Source organism: Anabrus simplex, chromosome 2, assembly GCF_040414725.1.
Source record: "Anabrus simplex isolate iqAnaSimp1 chromosome 2, ASM4041472v1, whole genome shotgun sequence".
Classification (NCBI taxonomy): domain Eukaryota; kingdom Metazoa; phylum Arthropoda; class Insecta; order Orthoptera; family Tettigoniidae; genus Anabrus; species Anabrus simplex.
Genome location: NC_090266.1, coordinates 170172158 through 170192130, shown reverse-complemented (window position 1 = coordinate 170192130; position 19973 = coordinate 170172158). Strand labels below are relative to the sequence as shown.

The 19973-nt window shown below is 37.0% G+C and overlaps 1 protein-coding gene across 5 annotated transcripts in view; it reads left to right on the top strand.

Moving 5' to 3' along the window:
* Positions 1–495: 495 nt before the first annotated feature.
* The window catches only part of LOC136863970 (titin), a 348159-nt gene continuing 328681 nt past the window's right edge, over positions 496–19973 (top strand). For all 5 annotated transcript variants that reach the window (XM_067140439.2, XM_067140437.2, XM_067140436.2 and 2 more), the window contains exons 1-7: positions 496–9132; positions 10718–11017; positions 11104–11418; positions 11512–11669; positions 11750–12004; positions 14411–14618; positions 14718–14818. In XM_067140439.2, coding sequence (XP_066996540.2) covers positions 597–9132; positions 10718–11017; positions 11104–11418; positions 11512–11669; positions 11750–12004; positions 14411–14618; positions 14718–14818 — 9873 coding nt within the window. In that variant the 5' untranslated portion in view covers positions 496–596. The remainder of the gene's footprint in view (positions 9133–10717; positions 11018–11103; positions 11419–11511; positions 11670–11749; positions 12005–14410; positions 14619–14717; positions 14819–19973) is intronic.

Below are 19973 nucleotides of genomic sequence, written 5' to 3'. Positions count from 1 at the left end.
TTGTGTCTCATCGAGGGTCCAGTTTATAAGCTGGAACTTTGTGATTGTGAATAATTTCCTTTGATTTTAGAATATTGCTAATTAAATAGCTCTTCTACTTATTGCTCATTAAGTCACTCTTTACTAGTTTACCTGGAGGTTTTGTTTTTTCCTTCTCTCCTTCTCCTCTTCTGCCCTTGGTGGTCCTTATTATTTTAAAACCTGTTGTTGTATGGATACAAATATTACTTTTACAGACATTTTATCAAATGGTGACTTGGTTTTAGCTTGGGAAGAACTATTTCGATGTTCATTAAACTTATATACATTTGTGTCTGTTATCTATAGTTTATGTGGTCTGCAAGTTTCTGTATTTTTAACAGTTAATCTGGTGAAGGAGAACATTACAGTGCATTTTCCTTCTTAATTCTTCTCTTTTTCAGTTCACCATTGACTACAGTATGCAGAATATTTCACTCAAGTATGGTATGATATATATTAACCTTTCAGGACGCAGTGGCTTGGTGTATGGTTCTGCAGTGCCTAATCAAAAGGGTGGAACTGTTAGTTCTACCAAAGGTCATCCTGGTGCTTCAAAGGGTGGTGAGAGAAAGCCCATGCTCATTGATGAAACTGATACACTTGTAGATGGCCAGCAGCTTGAGGATGGAAAGGAATTTCTCTTACCTCAGGGGGATGAAACATTGCCCTGGAGACAAGGTCGCCGGATTCCGTTCAGGTACCAAACTGCAGATGATGAAAGTTTGGATAGTATTACACCTGAAGAAAGGCTATCAAAAGGACCAAAGACAACTTTACCATGGACTCAGGAAGAAATTAAATTGAAGAAAACAGTTAGGGATAGAAAACCAGCTCCAAAGGAACAGCTTGAAGCAGTCCAATTGAAACCAACAAAAAGAGAGAGCAGAGACATCCCTAGAGATAAATTGGAAGAAGTTGAACTGAAGCCACTAAAGCCTGCATCCAAAGACACAGATCAGCAGCATAACATCATCCTTAAACCAGTCCCTCAAGGTATGAAAACTGTCAGTGATCAAGATAAAATCTCACTGAAACCCTCTGTTCAAAGACCTGATGAGGATTCACTGCAGCCAGACAGAATAAAAGAGAGTATCCAGAATATAGCATATGAAGAAGATACATCTTTACTACAGCTAGACAGAACAAGTGAAGAAGTTGTAGATAAAAGGTCACAGAATGCACCATTTGGTCCAACTTCATCAACTGTTCCTTGGACTCAGGAGAAGGTTCAATTGAAAAAAGTATCTAGAGAGAAAAAAGAAATGCAGAAAGAAGAACTTGAAGAGATAAAATTAAAACCAGCTAGAAAGGAGAAAACAAACCTTACCACAAAAGATTCAGATAAGATTGATCTAAGTCATACATCTGATGAAAAAACAAGCAGAGAACAATTTACGCCTTTCCTTGAGAGAGAAGAGGAAGATATACATTTAATTCATAGCCAAAAATTAACTGATGAAACATTGATTCAGAAAACGAAACCAGATCAGACAAAGAATAAAAAACCTCTTTCAGAAGGTCCAGAGAGGAGTATACCATGGACCCATGAAGCTGTTCAGTTGAAGAAGACAGTGCATGAAAGAAAAGAAATACAGAAAGAAAAATTGGAAGATGTCCAATTAAAACCAGTAAAACAGGACACAAGGGACACTCCTCAAGAAGGATTAGAATATTTAGATTTAAAACCTGTTGACAGGTATAAAGACACCACTGATAAAAAGATAGGAAAGAAAGACAAATACATAGAGAAATATGAAGAAGACAGTACTCTTCTTGCTATTGACAAGCAAGTGAAAAAAGAATCTAAATATCCCTATAATGAAGAAACTGACTCATCACTTTTAAAAAACAGATTAGAAGAGGACTTAGATATTACTCATATTAGAAAGGAAGAAGAAATACATGATACTACACCACAAAAGTCTGAACTTCCTTGGGTCAGGAAAAAGCCCCAGAAACCAAAACAAATACCTGTTGAGCCAGAACAGGCACCTCAACCGGTCCCTGTCAAACTGGAAGATGAGGTAAAACCTGAAGAAGAGGGAGCTACTGAGAAGAGTTCTTTTCCTTGGAGGAGAGGCAAGAAACCTAAAGCTCCTGTTCAAGAAAAAGAAGAGATATTATTGAAACCTGGTTTCAAGCAAAGATTAGATGACACTGAGGAAAAGGAAGAGGTCAGGCTGAAATCTATGAGAAAGGAGAAACCTACAAGAGAACAAGAAGCAATAACACTAAAGCCATTCAAAATTGAAGAGAGAGAAGAGATTGAGAAAGAAAAAGATAGCCTCAAACTTATTCCTCAGAAAGAAAAACCTGGTGTCATCGAGGATAAGACATTATTGAAAACAGTTCATAAGGAGAAACCTGAAGAAGATAAAGAAGAGGTTAAATTGAAGCCTGTTAGAAAGCTTCAGGTAGAGAAGCCTGTGGATGAGGTTGAAAAAGTAACATTGAAGCCTGTGAAGAAAGACAAACATCAACCATCACTGCCTGAAAAAGAAGAAATCATCTTAAAACCAGTTCAGAAAGAAGATGAAATTCCTGAAGCTTCAATAATCCAGGAAAAACCAGAACGTGAAGAGGACGTCAAACCAGAAAAATCTCAACTCCCATGGGTTAGGAAGAAGCCACAGAAACCAAAACCAAAAGTAATTCCTGATGAGACTGAGGAGGTACCACAACCAGTCCCTGTCAAACTGGAAGATAAGGAAAAACCCGAAGAGGAGGAAACTGCTGAGACGAGCACTCTTCCTTGGAGGAGAGGCAAGAAACCTAAAGTTCCTGTTCAAGAAAAAGAAGAAATATTATTGAAACCTGGCTTCAAGCAAAGACCACATGACAGTGAGGAGAAGGAACAGGTGAAACTGAAACCTGTGAAGAGAGAAAAACCTGCAGATGAGGAAAAGGAAGAAGTAAGTCTCAAACCTATTCCCCAGAAAGACGAACCAGATTCAGTCGAGGAAAGGATGGTATTGAAACCAATTCCGAAAGACAGACCTGATGAAGAAAAGGAACAGATTAAATTAAAGCCTGTTAAAAAGCCTCAAGTAGAGGAGTCTGTGGATGAGGTTGAGAAAGTAACACTGAAACCTGTGAAGAGGGATAAACAAAAACCATCACCGCCTGAAAAAGAAGAAATCAGCTTAAAACCAGTTCAGAAGGAAGATGAACTTCCTGAATCTACAAAAATTCAGGATAAACCACAACCTGAAGAAGACATCAAACCAGAAAAGTCTGAACTCCCGTGGGTTAGGAAAAAGCCACAGAAACCAAAATCAAAAATAACTCCTGAAGAGATTGAGGAGGTACCTCAGCCAGTCCCTATTAAACTGGAAGGTGAGGAAAAGCCTGAAGAGGAGGAAACTGATAAAAAAAGTACTCTTCCTTGGAGGAGAGGCAAGAAACCTAAATCTCCCATTCAAGAAAACGAAGAAATTTTATTGAAACCTGGTTTCAAGCAAAGACCAGATGACACTGAGGAGAATGAACAGGTGAAACTGAAACCTGTGAAGAGAGAAGAACCTGCAGGTGAGGAAAAGGACGAAGTAAGTCTCAGACCTATTCCCAAGAAAGACAAACCAGATTCAGTCGAGGAAAGGATGGCATTGAAACCAATTCCTAAAGACAGACCTGATGAAGAAAAGGAACAGATTAAATTAAAGCCTGTTAAAAAGCCTCAAGTAGAGGAGTCTGTGGATGAGGTTGAGAAAGTAACACTGAAACCTGTGAAGAGGGATAAACAAAAACCATCACCGTCTGAAAAAGAAGAAATCAGCTTAAAACCAGTTAAGAAGGAAGATGAAATTCCTGAATCTACAACAATTCAGGATAAAACAGAATCTAAAGAGGGCGTAAAACCAGAAGAAAAGTCTGAACTCCCATGGGTTAGGAGGAAGCCACAAAAACCAAAACCAGAAGTAACTCCTGAAGTTACTGAGGAGGTACCTCAACCAGTCCCTGTCAAACTGGAAGATGAGAAAAAACCTGAAGAGGAGGAAACTACTGAGAAAAGTACTCTTCCTTGGAGGAGAGGCAAGAAACCTAAAGCTCCTGTTCAAGAAAAAGAAGAAATATTATTGAAACCTGGCTTCAAGCAAAGACCAGAGGACACTGAGGAGAAGGAAGACATCAAGTTGAAACCTGTGAGAAAAGACAAACCAACTACAGAACAAGAAACAGTCACACTAAAACCATTTAAAATTGCAAAGAAAGATGAAGTTGAAGAGAAAGAAGAAGTGAGCCTCAGACCTATTCCCAAGAAAGACAAACCAGATGTAGTTGAGGATAAGACAGTATTGAAACCAGTTCGCAAAGAGAGACCTGAGGAAGAAAAGGAAGAGATTAAATTGAAGCCTGTTAGAAAGCCTGAAGTTGAGAAGTCTGTGGATGAGGTAGAAAAAATAACACTGAAACCTGTGAAGAGGGATAAACCATCACTGCCTGAAAAAGAAGAAATCATATTAAAACCAGTTAAGAAGGAAGATGAAATTCCCAAACCTACAATGATTCAGGATAAAACAGAGCCTGAAGAGGACATCATACCAGAAAAGTCTGAACTCCCATGGGTTAGGAAAAAGCCACAGAAACCAAAATCGAAAGTAACTCCTGATGAGACCGAGGAGGTACCTCAACCAGTTCCTGTCAAACTGGAAGATGAAGAAAAACCTGAAGAAGAGGAAAGTACTGAGAAAAGCACCCTTCCTTGGAGGAGAGGCAAGAAACCTAAAGCTCCTGTTCAAGAAAAGGAGGAAGTAATATTGAAGCCTACTCATAAAGATGTTCCTATAGATGTTGAAGAAAAGGAAGAAGTGAAACTGAAACCTGTGAGAAAGGAGAAACCCACAACAGAAGAAGAAGTGGTAACACTAAAGCCATTTAAAATTGAAAAGAAGGAAAACGTAGAGGAGAAGGAAGAAGTGAGCCTCAAACCTATCCCCAAGAAAGACAAACCAGAAATAGTCGAGGATAAGATAACATTGAAGCCAGTTCGCAAAGAGAAACCTGAAGAGGAAAAGGAAGAGATTAAATTGAAACCTGTTAGAAAGCCTGACATTGAGAAGTCTGTGGATGAGGTAGAAAAAGTAATATTGAAACCTGTGAAGAGGGATAAACAAAAACCATCACCGCCTGAAAAAGAAGAAATCAGCTTAAAACCAGTTAAGAAGGAAGATGAAATTCCTGAATCTACAACAATTCAGGATAAAACAGAATCTAAAGAGGGCGTAAAACCGGAAGAAAAGTCTGAACTCCCATGGGTTAGGAGGAAGCCACAAAAACCAAAACCAGAAGTAACTCTTGAAGTGACTGAGGAGGTACCTCAACCAGTGCCTGTCAAAGTGGAAGATGAGAAAAAACCTGAAGAGGAGGAAACTACTGAGAAAAGTACTCTTCCTTGGAGGAGAGACAAGAAACCTAAAGCTCCTGTTCAAGAAAAAGAAGAAATATTATTGAAACCTGGCTTCAGGCAAAGACCAGAGGACACTGAGGAGAAGGAAGACATCAAGTTGAAACCTGTGAGAAAAGACAAACCAACTACAGAACAAGAAACAGTCACACTAAAACCATTTAAAATTGCAAAGAAAGATGAAGTTGAAGAGAAAGAAGAAGTGAGCCTCAGACCTATTCCCAAGAAAGACAAACCGGATGTAGTAGAGGATAAGACAGTATTGAAACCAGTTCGCAAAGAGAAACCTGAGGAAGAAAATGAAGAGATTAAATTGAAACCTGTTAGAAAGCCTGAAGTTGAGATGTCTGTGGATGAGGTAGAAAAAGTAACATTGAGACCTGTGAAGAGGGATAAACCATCACTGCCCGAAAAAGAAGAAATCAGTTTAAAACCAGTTAAGAAGGAAGATGAAATTCCTGAACCTACAATGATTCAGGATAAACCAGAACCTGAAGAGAACATCAAACCTGAAAAGTCTGAACTCCCTTGGGTCAGGAAGAAGCCACAGAAATCGAAACCAAAAGAAAGCCCTGATGAGACTGAGGAGGTACCTCATCCAGTCCCTGTCAAACTGGAAGATGAGGAAAAACCTGAAGAAGAGGAAAGTACAGAGAAAAGCACCCTTCCTTGGAGGAGAGGCAAGAAACCTAAAGCTTCTGTTCAAGAAAAAGAAGAAATATTATTGAAACCTGGCTTCAAGCAAAGACCAGAGGACACTGAGGAGAAGGAAGACATCAAGTTGAAACCTGTGAGAAAGGAGAAACCAATGACAGAACCAGAAACAGTAACATTAAAGCCATTTAAAATTGCAAAGAAAGATGAAGTTGAAGAGAAAGAAGAAGTGAGCCTCAGACCTATTCCCAAGAAAGACAAACCGGATGTAGTTGAGGATAAGACAGTATTGAAACCAGTTCACAAAGAGAAACCTGAGGAAGAAAAGGAAGAGATTAAATTGAAGCCTGTTAGAAAGCCTGAAGTTGAGAAGTCTGTGGATGAGGTAGAAAAGATAACTCTGAAACCTGTGAAGAGGGATAAACCGTCACTGCCTGAAAAAGAAGAAATCATATTAAAACCAGTTAAGAAGGAAGATGAAATTCCCAAACCTACAATGATTCAGGATAAACCAAAACCTGAAGAGGACATCACACCAGAAAAGTCTGAACTCCCATGGGTTAGGAAGAAGCCACAGAAACCAAAACCGAAAGTAACTCCTGATGATACCAAGGAGGTACCTCAACCAGTCCCTGTTAAACTGGAAGACGAAGAAAAACCTGAAGAAGAGGAAAGTACTGAGAAAAGCACCCTTCCTTGGAGGAGAGGCAAGAAACCTAAAGCTCCTGTTCAAGAAAAGGAGGAAGTAATATTGAAGCCTACTCATAAAGATGTTCCTATAATTGTTGAAGAAAAGGAAGAAGTGAAACTGAAACCTGTGAGAAAGGAGAAACCCACAACAGAAGAAGAAGTGGTAACACTAAAGCCATTTAAAATTGAAAAGAAGGAAAACGTAGAGGAGAAGGAAGAAGTGAGCCTCAAACCTATCCCCAAGAAAGACAAACCAGAAATAGTCGAGGATAAGATGACATTGAAGCCAGTTCGCAAAGAAAAACCTGAAGAGGAAAAGGAAGAGATTAAATTGAAACCTGTTAGAAAGCCTGAAGTTGAGAAGTCTGTGGATGAGGTAGAAAAAGTAATATTGAAACCTGTGAAGAAGGAAAAACCATCACTGCCTGAAAAAGAAGAAGTCAGCTTAAAACCAGTTAAGAAGGAAGATGAAATTCCTGAACCTACAATGATTCAGGATAAACCAGAACCTGAAGAGAACATCAAACCTGAAAAGTCTGAACTCCCTTGGGTCAGGAAGAAGCCACAGAAACCGAAACCAAAAGAAAGCCCTGATGAGGCCGAGGAGGTACCTCAACCAGTCCCTGTCAAACTGGAAGATGAGGAAAAACCTGAAGAAGAGGAAAGTACTGAGAAAAGTACCCTTCCTTGGAAGAGAGGCAAGAAACCTAAAGCTTCTGTTCAAGAAAAAGAAGAAATATTATTGAAACCTGGCTTCAAGAAAAAACCAGAGGACACTGAGGAGAAGGAAGAAATCAAGCTGAAACCTGTGAGAAAGGAGAAACCAACTACAGAACAAGAAACAGTAACATTGAAGCCATTTAAAATTGCAAAGAAAGATGAAATTGAAGAGAAAGAAGAAGTGAGCCTCAGACCTATTCCCAAGAAAGACAAACCGGATATAGTTGAGGATAAGACAGTATTGAAACCAGTTCGCAAAGAGAAACCTGAGGAAGAAAATGAAGAGATTAAATTGAAACCTGTTAGAAAGCCTAAAGTTGAGAAGTCTGTGGATGAGGTAGAAAAAGTAACACTGAAACCTGTGAAGAGGGATAAACCATTACTGCCTGAAAAAGAAGAAATCAGCTTAAAACCAGTTAAGAAGGAAGATGAAATTCCCAAACCTACAATGATTCAGGAGAAGCCAGAACCTGGAGAGGACATCACACCAGAAAAGTCGGAGCTCCCTTGGGTTAGGAAAAAGCCACAGAAAGCCAAACCAAAAGTAACTGCTGAAGAGATTGAGGAGGTCCCACAACCAGTCCCTGTCAAACTGGAAGATGAAGAAAAACGTGAAGAGGAGGAAACTACTGAGAAGAGTACTCTACCTTGGAGGAGAGGAAAGAAACCTAAAGCTCCTGCTCAAGAAAAGGAGGAAGTAATATTGAAGCCTACTCATAAAGATGTTCCTCTAGATGTTGAAGATAAGGAGGGGGTAAAATTGAAACCTGTGAAAAGGGATGTACATAAGCCTGAAATAACACATCCACAGATAACACAAGAAGATGTAGTGGAAGAACAACTTCCTTCAGTTCAAGATTATAGAGAAGAATCAAAAGCTACTGTTGTTCAAGAAACTGTCCGAAAGACTCGTAGAGTAAGGAAATTTATTGAAGACAAGCCAGAACCAGTGGTAAGCAGAATTGAAGATTATGAAGATGTAGAAGTAAAGGATGTGAAGTCAGAAGCTCAAATGACTCTTGTTACTCCAAAACCAATAGATGATAGAGTTCAGGATATCCAGATTCCTGTAGAGGAGAAAGAGGAACTTGATGAAACAAAACCTGCTTGGATGCATGAACTAAAGGTGGATACTGTGTCAAAGAAGAAGGACACTGAGCGCAAACGTATTCCTTTACCTGATACTGATGATCAGCTATTAACTGACTTGGAAATCATTACTCAGAAACGTGTTACAGAAGGTGTTCTCAGGGTACCTGAAGAACCTGTCGTAGAAGATGTTGAAGTTCGCGAGGATCGGCGTACTGTTAGACGATCTTTAGTTCAAAAGTCTGCTGTTGAAGTGTCAGTTTCCTCAAAGGCTGTTCCACCTCGCTTTATTCAGCGACTACAACCTATATTAGTAGAACCAGAGAAAGTTGCTGTCTTTAGTTGCAAAGTAACAGGTAGCCCCTTCCCCGAATTAACTTGGTTCTTTAATGAAGTTGAAATTCAACCTACTGAGCGCATCACTATAACATTACATGAAAATATTGCAACTTTGGAAATTAGTGATGTTCATCCTGATGATGCTGGCATTTATTCATGCAAGGCCTCAAATTCAGCAGGTGTTGCTACTTCCACAGCTAACTTAGTACTGATAGGTATGTTGACTAGAATGTGGATTTATTTTGTGTGTGCTGTTTGACACCTGCTTGTAGAGTGTGTGGTACTGAAATACTTTTTTATATACTACTGATTAATTCATTCTTCCTATTTTTAAATAACTTTCTTTATTATGATTGTAATCATAATATTGTAATGTAAATAGCCAGGCTGAGTGGCACAGATGGTTGAGGCACTGGCCTTCTGACCCCAACTTAGCAGGTTTGATTCTGACTCAGTCCGGTGATACTTGAAGGTGTTCACATTCATCAGCCTCGTGTCGGTAGATTTACTGGCACGTAAAATAAATCCTGCGGGACAAAATTCCGGCACCTCGGCGTCTCCGAAAACTCAAAATAGTTAGTGGGACGTAAACCAATAACATTATTATTGTAATGTAAATATTTGTGAATGTAACCTGTGTGTTGTGTTGATTTGACATTGTCATGTATTTAAAGTGGCAAATTTATTATATAGGGATCTTCACAATGCCTGATTGTTTTATTCTCTTATTGTTGCCATTAATGCTTTTACGGCCCATACTTATAGACATGATATTGTATAGGCTTTTGGGCTTGTGCTGTGTCAAGAAAATAAGGTGAAATTCTTAACGTTTCGCAGAAAACTGTGCTCTGCGTCCTCAGAAGTATTCTCGAATGTCCCGAGAAAGGCTTCTTATCGATACAATATCATGTTTATACTCTTATTGTACTAAGTGCTCATAATCTCTATTCATATTTTGACAACTTGTTGAATAATCTTGTTTAATTGCATATGTCAGAACTTGCAACTGAGACTATTTTTTTTGTTTGTTTTTTTGAGCAGATATATTTAGCAGCAATGTTTTGAGGAAAAGTTGTGTGTTTAAATAGCTTTGAGCATGAGGGGGGTCATTTGGCAGCATTGTTCTGACCTTTAGGGCCTGTTGCCAGGAAAATGCTCTCAGTTGCCTCTTGGCTTTGCTTTGCACAGGGACTGTTCCCTTGTTTTATGTTACCAAAATGTAACTAGCAATTAATTTTATACCAATGATGGCATTTTGGTTGACACATTCAAGTATGTTTACACTTACAATTTTATGCTGAGTGTAGTATTGCTGATAAATCACATTTTATTTTATTGGGTTTCATGGCACAGTCATCTGTTATAATTTATTGCTATTATCGGATATTTGTTAGGAGTATTGATGCTATATGATATTTTTATAAGCTAATATCATATTGCCAAGATTTTCATTGTTTTTATTGATGAAGATACAATCAGTTGTGTGCATCAGTATGAAACGCTAATCACAAAAACATTTGAACATTAACATTTCAGATGAATGTTATGCTGCATGATTCTATTAAGGTGTGTTTAACTTTTTAAATTTGCAAGAAATTCTCACTGTCTTTTTGATTTCTTCTCTTTTATAACTTTGTGACCCTTTTTAACGTGACTACTCGTTTCCTCAAATCATTTTCGGTTGCATACTCTACTATTCAGATAGTTCTCTTTTCAACGTAGTGTAATAATATTCATGAATTAGTGAAATACTCTTTTAAAAAATCATGTAATGTTTAATGCTTTGATTTTATTTCTCAGAAAAAGAAGAACTAGGTGTTGCACCACATTTTACTGAACCATTGAAGCCTCAGGTGATAGAGCCAAAACAGTGTGCCACCTTGCGATGTGTGGTAACAGGACAGCCCAGTCCTATTGTTAAATGGTATGCTAACAACAAGGAAGTAATACCAAAGAGAGGATACAACTTGGGCTATAATCCGGAAACAGGACTTGCGACTTTGAAGATTCTTAAACCTACTGAAGAAGACCAAACTATTTACACTGTGCAGGCTGTTAATTCATTCGGTAAAGCAGAATGTCGTGCAAATCTTATTATTGGTAAGTGAATGTTAGTGAAGTTCCTAGTTACCGTATATGTATCAGTGTAAATCAGAATAATGAAAATAATTTTTTTTCATGTTCAGGAGAATCTGTAAAAGTCTTCAAACCTACTATTCTTCATGCTCCAAGAATAACACGGCCAGTAGATGCCATGATTGCTCACTCTGGAAAACCAGTCATTTTAGAAGCAGAATTTGAGGGTGTTCCAGCACCAGAAGTTAAGTGGTACCACAATGGCAAGGAAATTACCCAGACTGAAAGTTTACAAATAGAAACTACGCAGCATAAAACAACTCTTCATATTTTTGAAGCTCATAAACCTAACTCAGGAAAATATGAAGTACGGGCTGTGAATGAAGTAGGAGAAGCCCGTAGTTCAGGATCTGTTACAGTTACAGGTAACATGAATCTCTAGAACACTGTTAATTAGTAATATAGGGAATTTGGATTCTTAGTATTTAAAATTTACTTGATTTTGTTATGTTTTTCAGAACCAAATCCTGAGATGGCTGAAGTAATTGCTCCAAGATTTGTGGAGGCAATTAAGCCCCAGTTGGTGGCAGAAGGAGAAGTTGTCATAATGGAAACAAATGTTTATTCCCATCCTACTTGCTCATTTCAGTGGTTTCAGCGGTCTGTGCCAATCAAGGTATTCACTTATTATATAAGTTTTAATAACAAATTTTATGTAATTCATACTTGACATCACATGCTATTTGTGTCTTACAGTCCTCTCCTGAGATGCGAATTGTTACAATGGATAACCGTTCGGTACTTTTGGTAAATGAAGTATTGCCCGAACATGCTGGTACTTATACCTGTCGAGCTGAAAATGTGGCTGGTTCAGTCACATGTACTGCTACACTCAATGTCACATCTGAAACTCCATGGGAAGAAGCTGTTGAATTTGCATCACCTCATTTTGTGAAGAAACTGGCCACTGTGAGGGTCATGGATGGTGAACAAGTCGAGTTAACTTGTCAGGTACATACTTGTTTGTAGGCATGTGTATTTTTTTTATGAAGCAGTTCTACTAATACAGTTTAATATTTCTTAAATAGTCCTTAGTTCTGTTTAAGTAGTAACACCAAAGGCAGAATATGACTTGAGCTATAATCCAGAAACAGGACTTGGTGGTTGAGAGTTTGTTGGGAATCATTCAGGGATGTTTTCTGCTGAATTGTTATTGAGTAACATAAGGGGCAGTCAAAAGAAAATGGGTCACTTGTCAAAAAGTAGTAGAACATTTCATACATCAAAAGTAATTCCCAGAACTGTTAAGACATTGATTTCCCCTTGGTGATGAGATGGTCAGTCCCGTTCTTGAAAAAGCAGGCCCAGTGGGACAGATGCCTTAACAGTTCTAGTGATTACTTTTGAGGTACGAAATGTCATACTATACTTCTTGGCAGGTGATTTTGGTTTCATTTGACTGCCCCTTATGTTTGTAGTTTCTTGTGAAATCAGGAACTAGAAAGTGAGGCAGTCGTTTGATAGATCATTGTTGTATCTCAGCTTCCCATTGATGTACATAGCTGGATGACTTGTTGAGTAACACATCCATATTTCTATTGGAATGAAAGAAATTTTAGTACCTTCATTATTTCCTTCTTTTTGCCACTTTCAGTAAGACCGAACAATCAGACCAGTCTTCACTAAGTGTCTGATTCTTCTTATGTTCATATTGATCTTTAATTTATGGATGAAAACTGTATAAAAATATATTGCCCTTCTATTTATTGTGATGGGTTTCAGAATCATTGACAACTGAGACAGCTGTATTTAATCTTGTGATACATATTTTGTTTAATTAATGATGTTATCTTTGTGGCTTATTTTTTCAGAAATACTCTTTAAAGGACTTAATGATTTAAAAATAGCATTTCCCTTTTATTCTTTTGTAAGTATTTAACATATACTGGGTGCTTGTTTTATGGACTTTTTTAAAGTATGGGTTTATAGCACTCTATTTAATTTCATGGATTCAATCAACTCATTCTTCTCAGTCATCTTCAGATTGGTGGAGACTTTAAAAATGAGTATGGGTAGTATTCATATAGATTTTTTGTTCTGATTGAAGATTATATTTTATATGATGCATTATATCAAATCATGCGTTCTGTGAGGGCATTGTTTACATGGCAGAGATCTAAGAGTATTTCAGTGGGCATGGTATGTACGTACTCTACCTATCCCTGTCGGTCAGAATTTGAAGGATATGTCTGCAATTAGTATGAATGGCAGTTGAGTCGTGTGTACTCCGTCCATTGAAGGTATTTAATATTCTCTGTTTATATACATAATTAAGCTTTATAAGGAGAAGACAGCAGACAAGTTAACACCCTGTTATTAAAAAATAACATAAGACTGTAGTAGCTAACAAGGTGAAAATTGCCAAATCATTCATATTTATATAGTGGAAGTGTATGTTATTTATTTAACACCCATTCTAACTATTAAACATCTTAACAGCAATTTGAAAGAATACAATCCAGTTAAAGTTTTTTGAGAAACCTTAATTTTCATTGTTGTCTAGTTTGAGTTTAATAACAACTTGGACATTTCAGTCCATCAATGTATGGTGAAGTTTTCAAATTATTTTGGGTGGTGATCAAATTATATACTATTAAAAGAGCACTTGTTGACAGAAAATGAAAGCAAAAAGTAAAGCAAGGAAGTTGTCTGAGTAACTGACAGAAAACTTAAATGAAAAGTACAAAAGAGTAGGAGAGGTAAATAATGTGTTAAGAAGAAGCCAATTGTCCATTCTTTACTGGTATGTACTGTATAGTGTTCTGAGCATTATATTTCATGTTTTGACGCACTGAGAAGTTTACTACAAGTTCTATTCTATTAGGGGTAAATAAATAGTAAGAAACTGGTAAGCATCTGGATGGGAAAGAGATACTGCATTACATTACATTACATTACATTACATTTTTTATTAAAGCAGTCATGTGTGGACTCAGGGAAATTATTTCTAATATTAGTTATGAAATCATCAAATTATTATTTACAGCTATTACAATATGTTTACGATTGGAGCTAATGTTGTGTAGAATTTAAGTATCTTAAATGCCTTAATTGCTAAGATAACTCTAAACTATATATCGTAAATGAATAAACACAATGGATAGTAAACACTAATTACAATAAGAACCTAATTCTGACTCTTATTTTCTTGCTCTAGCCAAGTTATTATTTGATACAATCTAGTTATATATTCCAGAAAATTAACATAGTAGATTATTAATGGAACTCCGTGCAGCGTAATAGGTTTGTCTAGTCTTAAAACTATGTATAATGTTGAGTGTTCTTGACAAGGTGTGGCGTAAAGATTTCCATAATTCTGTCATAACATTAGAAAAACAGAGCTTATGACATTTTCAGGTGACTGGTAAACCGATTCCAAAAGTTGTGTGGTTCCACAAAAATGAGCCTCTGAAGGAAGCGAAGGATGTAACTGTTTATCAGGATTCTGAAGGAGTGTGTAAACTAGCAATAGCAGAGGTGTTTCCTGAGGATGCCGGGGAATACACATGTTTGGCTGTAAATAAAGTTGGCAAAGCTGTATGTGCTGCATCTCTTATAGTTGAAGGTAGGCTCTAAGCTTTGTTGAATTATTGAAAAAAGAGACCTTCCACTCATGTCTTATGTTTTTAAAATTTAACATTGATATTGTTGCTGTTATTTTCAGCATATGAGTATGTTCCTGATTCTGAGATAGCTTCCGTTACAGTTGGTACATCTCTTGTAGCAGGACAGAGTGGTTCAGAGGAAGATCTACTTGCTGAGAAGGTAATTTATTGGCGATCAATGTATGATCCTGATTACACAACTTAATGAAATATTTACACTTCACTGAGAAGGAATTTTTCTTTTGTCTTCTTAATTGTTCTGCTAGTTGGAAAATTATGGTTGATTCATGGTTAAAATGTGGAGTAGATCATTGTAGTAAAATATTCTGTGATACCTTTTTTTTCCCTATGAATATATTTTTCATAACTTTATCTTACCATAAATAACATTCTACGTACTAACAGTTGAGTAATCTCTCTTTTATAATTTATGTACTATACTGATGAATTCACTGACTGCATATTGGTAGTAAACTCCACACAAAAGTTTGTTAGGGTTGATTCATTTTAGAACAATTCATTGGCCTTCATTTGGTAGAAACTGTCTATTAGTACTTTTTTCTAATAATCATTTTGCCTGTTTTATTTATACTGCAATTTCTGTGTTTCTCCTTAGTTAATGCATTTTGTAATTAAACAAAAATTTGCTTATTCATTTAGATTTCTCCAAATATAAATTTTTGCAATCCTTGTGAAAGCAGTTTGTGGAATGATCAGTAATACCTATTCTCAACAAAATTAATAGAGATTTAATTTAATTTTATTTTATTTAAATAATTCTCAGTATGAAACCTTTAACTCAAATTAATTATTCTCATAGTAGCATATTGGTATGTTTCCAACTATGATGTATATATCATTTGTTGTAGTGAGATGTAAATTCATAGAATTTGAGAATATTGACTGATTTTCATTTATTAGTAATGCTTGGTTTGTCAGGGAATGTTGTGTACTTTGTATGCAAATTATTGTAATTATCATTGGAAATAAATATCTAAGCAAAGTAATTTTATGCAGTTCACTTATGAATTACTATTGGCTCTTGTATTGCTATACACTTTTTATATACATTCGCTAATACTGCCATTCACTTTATGAAACATGAAATTGGGCAACATTGGCTGCTGGGAAGAAAAATTGAATATTCTGTATAACTCTACTTTGCTTTGATTTATGACCAAAGTATTGGATATTATACAGAAAATTGTTGAAAATATATTATATGTGCTTTACTTTTCTATGACCTTTAAATATGGGAGGATAATGGTAATATATAAATGAGGTTTTAAACACCAGTAAAATACCTGTTAAAGTAAAATTTGTTCCTGTGATTCAGAGTAGATCAACTCTATTTTTCTTCCACATGTCCTTAAGAGAAAACTACACTTAAATGTAAAGAAAACACGAGTAATAACTTTCTGAATTCTCTGCATGCAGTTTACCCTGTAAATTATGGGTTCATGGTTTTATGAGCTCCTTCTTTGGGTCAGTGGTAGAGTGTTAGCCTCCAGATCCCAAAACCTTGGGTTCAAACCCAGCAGATATAGTCAGAGTTTTTGTAGGGCTGAAAATAGTCTATTCAACATTCCACATCATATGATGTCAGCATGCAAACGATCTCTTGTGAAACATTTTATGTTTTACCTGACAAAATTAATTAAAACTCAGCCATAGATCACCCAAAAGAGATATGCTACAGTTTACTCTGCCATCTGTTAGAGTAAAACAGAACATTGAAATTGATGCACAGGCAGCCTAGATATCTGCACATGGTAGTTAAGGACATACGATTATTATTATTATTATTATTATTATTATTATTATTATTATTATTATTATTATTATTATTATTATTATTATTATTACTACTATTATTATTGGTGGCTCGGGTGACAGCACACTGGCCTCTCACTGCTGGATTCCGTGGTTCAAATCTCAATCGCTCCATGTGAGATTTGTGCTGGACAAAGTGGAGGCAGGACAGGGTTTTCTCTGGGTACTCCGGTTTTCCCTGTCATCCTTCATTCCAGCATCATTCTTCAATGTCAGTCATTAATCATTGTCCCAAAGGAATGTGACAGGCTTAGGCAACCGGCATAGTTCCTATCCTCGCTGCTAGATGGAGGCTTCATTCATTCCATTCCTGACCTGGTTGAACTGGAAACAGGCTGTGGATTTTCATTTTTGAAACCTGCCCTACCAGTAGAAAAGGGAAAATAGGAACCAGTCACCCTACCCTTCATAAAACTGTTCAAGAGAATATTATAAGAGGGTTGAATGATACACTCTTCAAACCAGGAATGCAAAGTCCTTCTTTTTCCCTGGAAATTAGTGTTTCCATAAAAGCCTTAATTCATCATCATCATCATCATCATCATCATCATCATCATCATCATCATCATCAATGTCCCACTCCAGTCGCCCGGGTGTGGTTAACAAGCATCCTCCACTCCTTTCTGTCCTTCCACTTTTCCTGCTCCATTACTTCCGCCACATCCAATCCAGCTTCTCTAATGTCCTTCTAAATCTGATCCATTCACCTTCTTCTCGGTCTTCCAACTGGTCTCTTTCCCTTAACTTCTCTTTCAAATTCCCTTCTTGCTACCCGTTCCTTTCCCATTCTTTTTACATGTCCAAACCATCTCAGTCTTGCTCTCTGTATCTTCTGTACTAATGGTTCTATATTTATCTCTTCTCTGATTTTAATATTTTGAATTCTGTCTCTTCTTGTCTATTTAACTGATGTTCTTAAAAATTTCATTTCTACGGCTTGGATCTTACTATCTTGTCTCAGCGTTTCTAGTCCGTATGTTACAATTGGTATGAAATACTGTTTTTATAATGTTAATTTCATTCTCTTGGGTACTTTGTCATCCCATAAAAGCTTTCTTACTTGATGATTAAATGATGTACCTTTACTTAGTCTGTCATTAATTTCAGTGTTGATTTCATTTCTTCCATTAATAATGCTACCCAGATATGTAAACTGTTATACATTCTCTAACCATTCTCCGTCTATGTTCACTTGGTTCTCTTTTTCTCTTTTCCACAGTGCATGACTACAGTTTTCCTTTTACTAATTACCATTCCAAACTCCTTCAGATTTTCATTCCAAATGTCCAGTCCCCTTTGTACTTCTCCCTTTCCCCAAATCACCACATCATCTGCAAATACCAAAGCATTCACTTCATCACTACTGATTCATCCATCAATATAATAAACAATAATGGTGACAGTGCACTTCCTTGCTTGAGACCTTTTTTTTGTATAAAATGTTTCAGTCACCACTCCTCACTTGTACACTGCTTTTACTCTCATGGTACAACATTCTTATCTTCTTAATTAATGATTTTGGTACATTCCTTTTCAGTAGGCGTTCCCATACATGTTTTCTCTTAACTGTATCATAAGCTTTTTCCAAATCCAAAAATACAAAGATGATTTCCTTGTTCCTTTCCAGATGTTTTTCCATTATCATTCCCACTGTAAATATCAAGTCTATTTTTGATCTGTTCTGTCTAAAGCCATATTGTTCTTCCTCTAACTGTGTTTCTATTATATCTCTCAGTCTTTTTTCTACAACTTTCTCCATTATTTTTAGCCCATGTGATAATAGGGTTATAACTCTATAATTTTCACATTTCTTTCTATTTCCTTTTTTGAACAATGGTACAATGCTTCCTTGTTGCCAATTTTCAGGTATCCTTTCATCCTTCCATATGGCATTGAGGGCTCTGTATAGCCACTGTAGTCCAATACTTCCTGCTGCCTTAACCCTTTCCACTCAAATTATTTGTAAGTCCTGATTTCTCCAAACTCGTATTTATTTCTGTCAGCATTCTTCATATTTTAAAACCTGGTATCAAGTCCTGGTTGTAACAATATATACAGGAAGGAACTACAAAATTAATGAATGTATGGTATTTACATGACACAAAATCATGTTTTTCACTTTCTTAATGGTATGTCTTGAGTGTGTGGAAACGTTCAAAGCAAATGCCTGGATGGAGCCCTGCTTGCTTATCCAACTAGTCTTCACTAAAATAATCCTTCATTTCTGCCTTACTGTTCATCCCCTTGTTGATAATTGTACCAATAAATGCTAGTTGCTTTACGGCGCACCAACACTGATAGGTCTTATGGCGATGATGGGACAGGGAAGGACTGGGAGTGGGAAGGAAGCGGCCGTGGTCTTAATTAAGGTACAGCCCCAGCATTTGCTTGGTGTGAAAATGGGAAACCACGGAAAACCATCTTCAGGGCTGCCGACAGTGGGGTTCGAACCTACTATCTCCCGAATACTGGATACTGGCCACACTTAAGCGACTGTAGCTATCGAGCTCGGTGGCACCAATAAATGCCTTCAGCTCTTCTAATGTCACAGCTTTCCAAGAAAACCAGACAGATCTCTTTTGAAGTGGAGTATTTTGCTGTATTTTCATTTCAGCAAATTAGTTTGTCTCATGGACAATAGAGGTTATCAACTGATCAGTAAAAAATAGTTACCAGTACTCTAGTTCTATTTTAGGTCTATTGCCACAACTTATGAATCCACTGGCTAATCTGTTAAGGAAATTTGGCTAATCCTGCATCACCCATTCTCTGCAGTCTCCAAGGTATGTTTGAAGTCAGCACTGTATGACTGGGACCGGGATGAGTCACAATACTATCGCCTCCTCCATGATTTCTTGTGACGGTGATATCAATATAGTAATTTGAATCACTAATGGATATATCACTTTCATTGCCAGATTCAAAATATTCATCACTTTCATGGTCACTATCATCAAAATCAGCCGAAATAAACGCAAGAATCTTGGCTTTGGTCAGACTGTGCGCTGCCATGTTGCTTCACGCGACTGCTTTCCATTGTCATGGAAACGGGGCAATTTTGCCAAGCAAAGAGAAACTAAAACACACCTATTTTGTTTCGGTTTCTGGAAGGGACCAGCACTTTCGAAACGAAGTACAAAAGCCCTGGCATTCCAGGCAACATAGCAACGAACGGCGAAACATTTTGTCAACACACGAGCTAAAACGCTAAATGATGGCTGTCGACCTCAGGTCGACACACGAGCGGAAAGAGTTAATCATATCAGCATTGAATTCGTCTTTTCCACTTGCTTTACCTTTGGTCATTGCTTTCAATGCCCTTTCAAGTTCCAACCATGTTATCAGGATCTCTTCTTTTTCTCTATTATTTCCATTTTTTTATCTCCATCTTCCTCTGAGCAGTCATCCTCATTATAAAGTTTTTCAAAATACTTTGCCATCACCTTCTGAAGACCCTTTACGTCATGTACTATGGATTCATC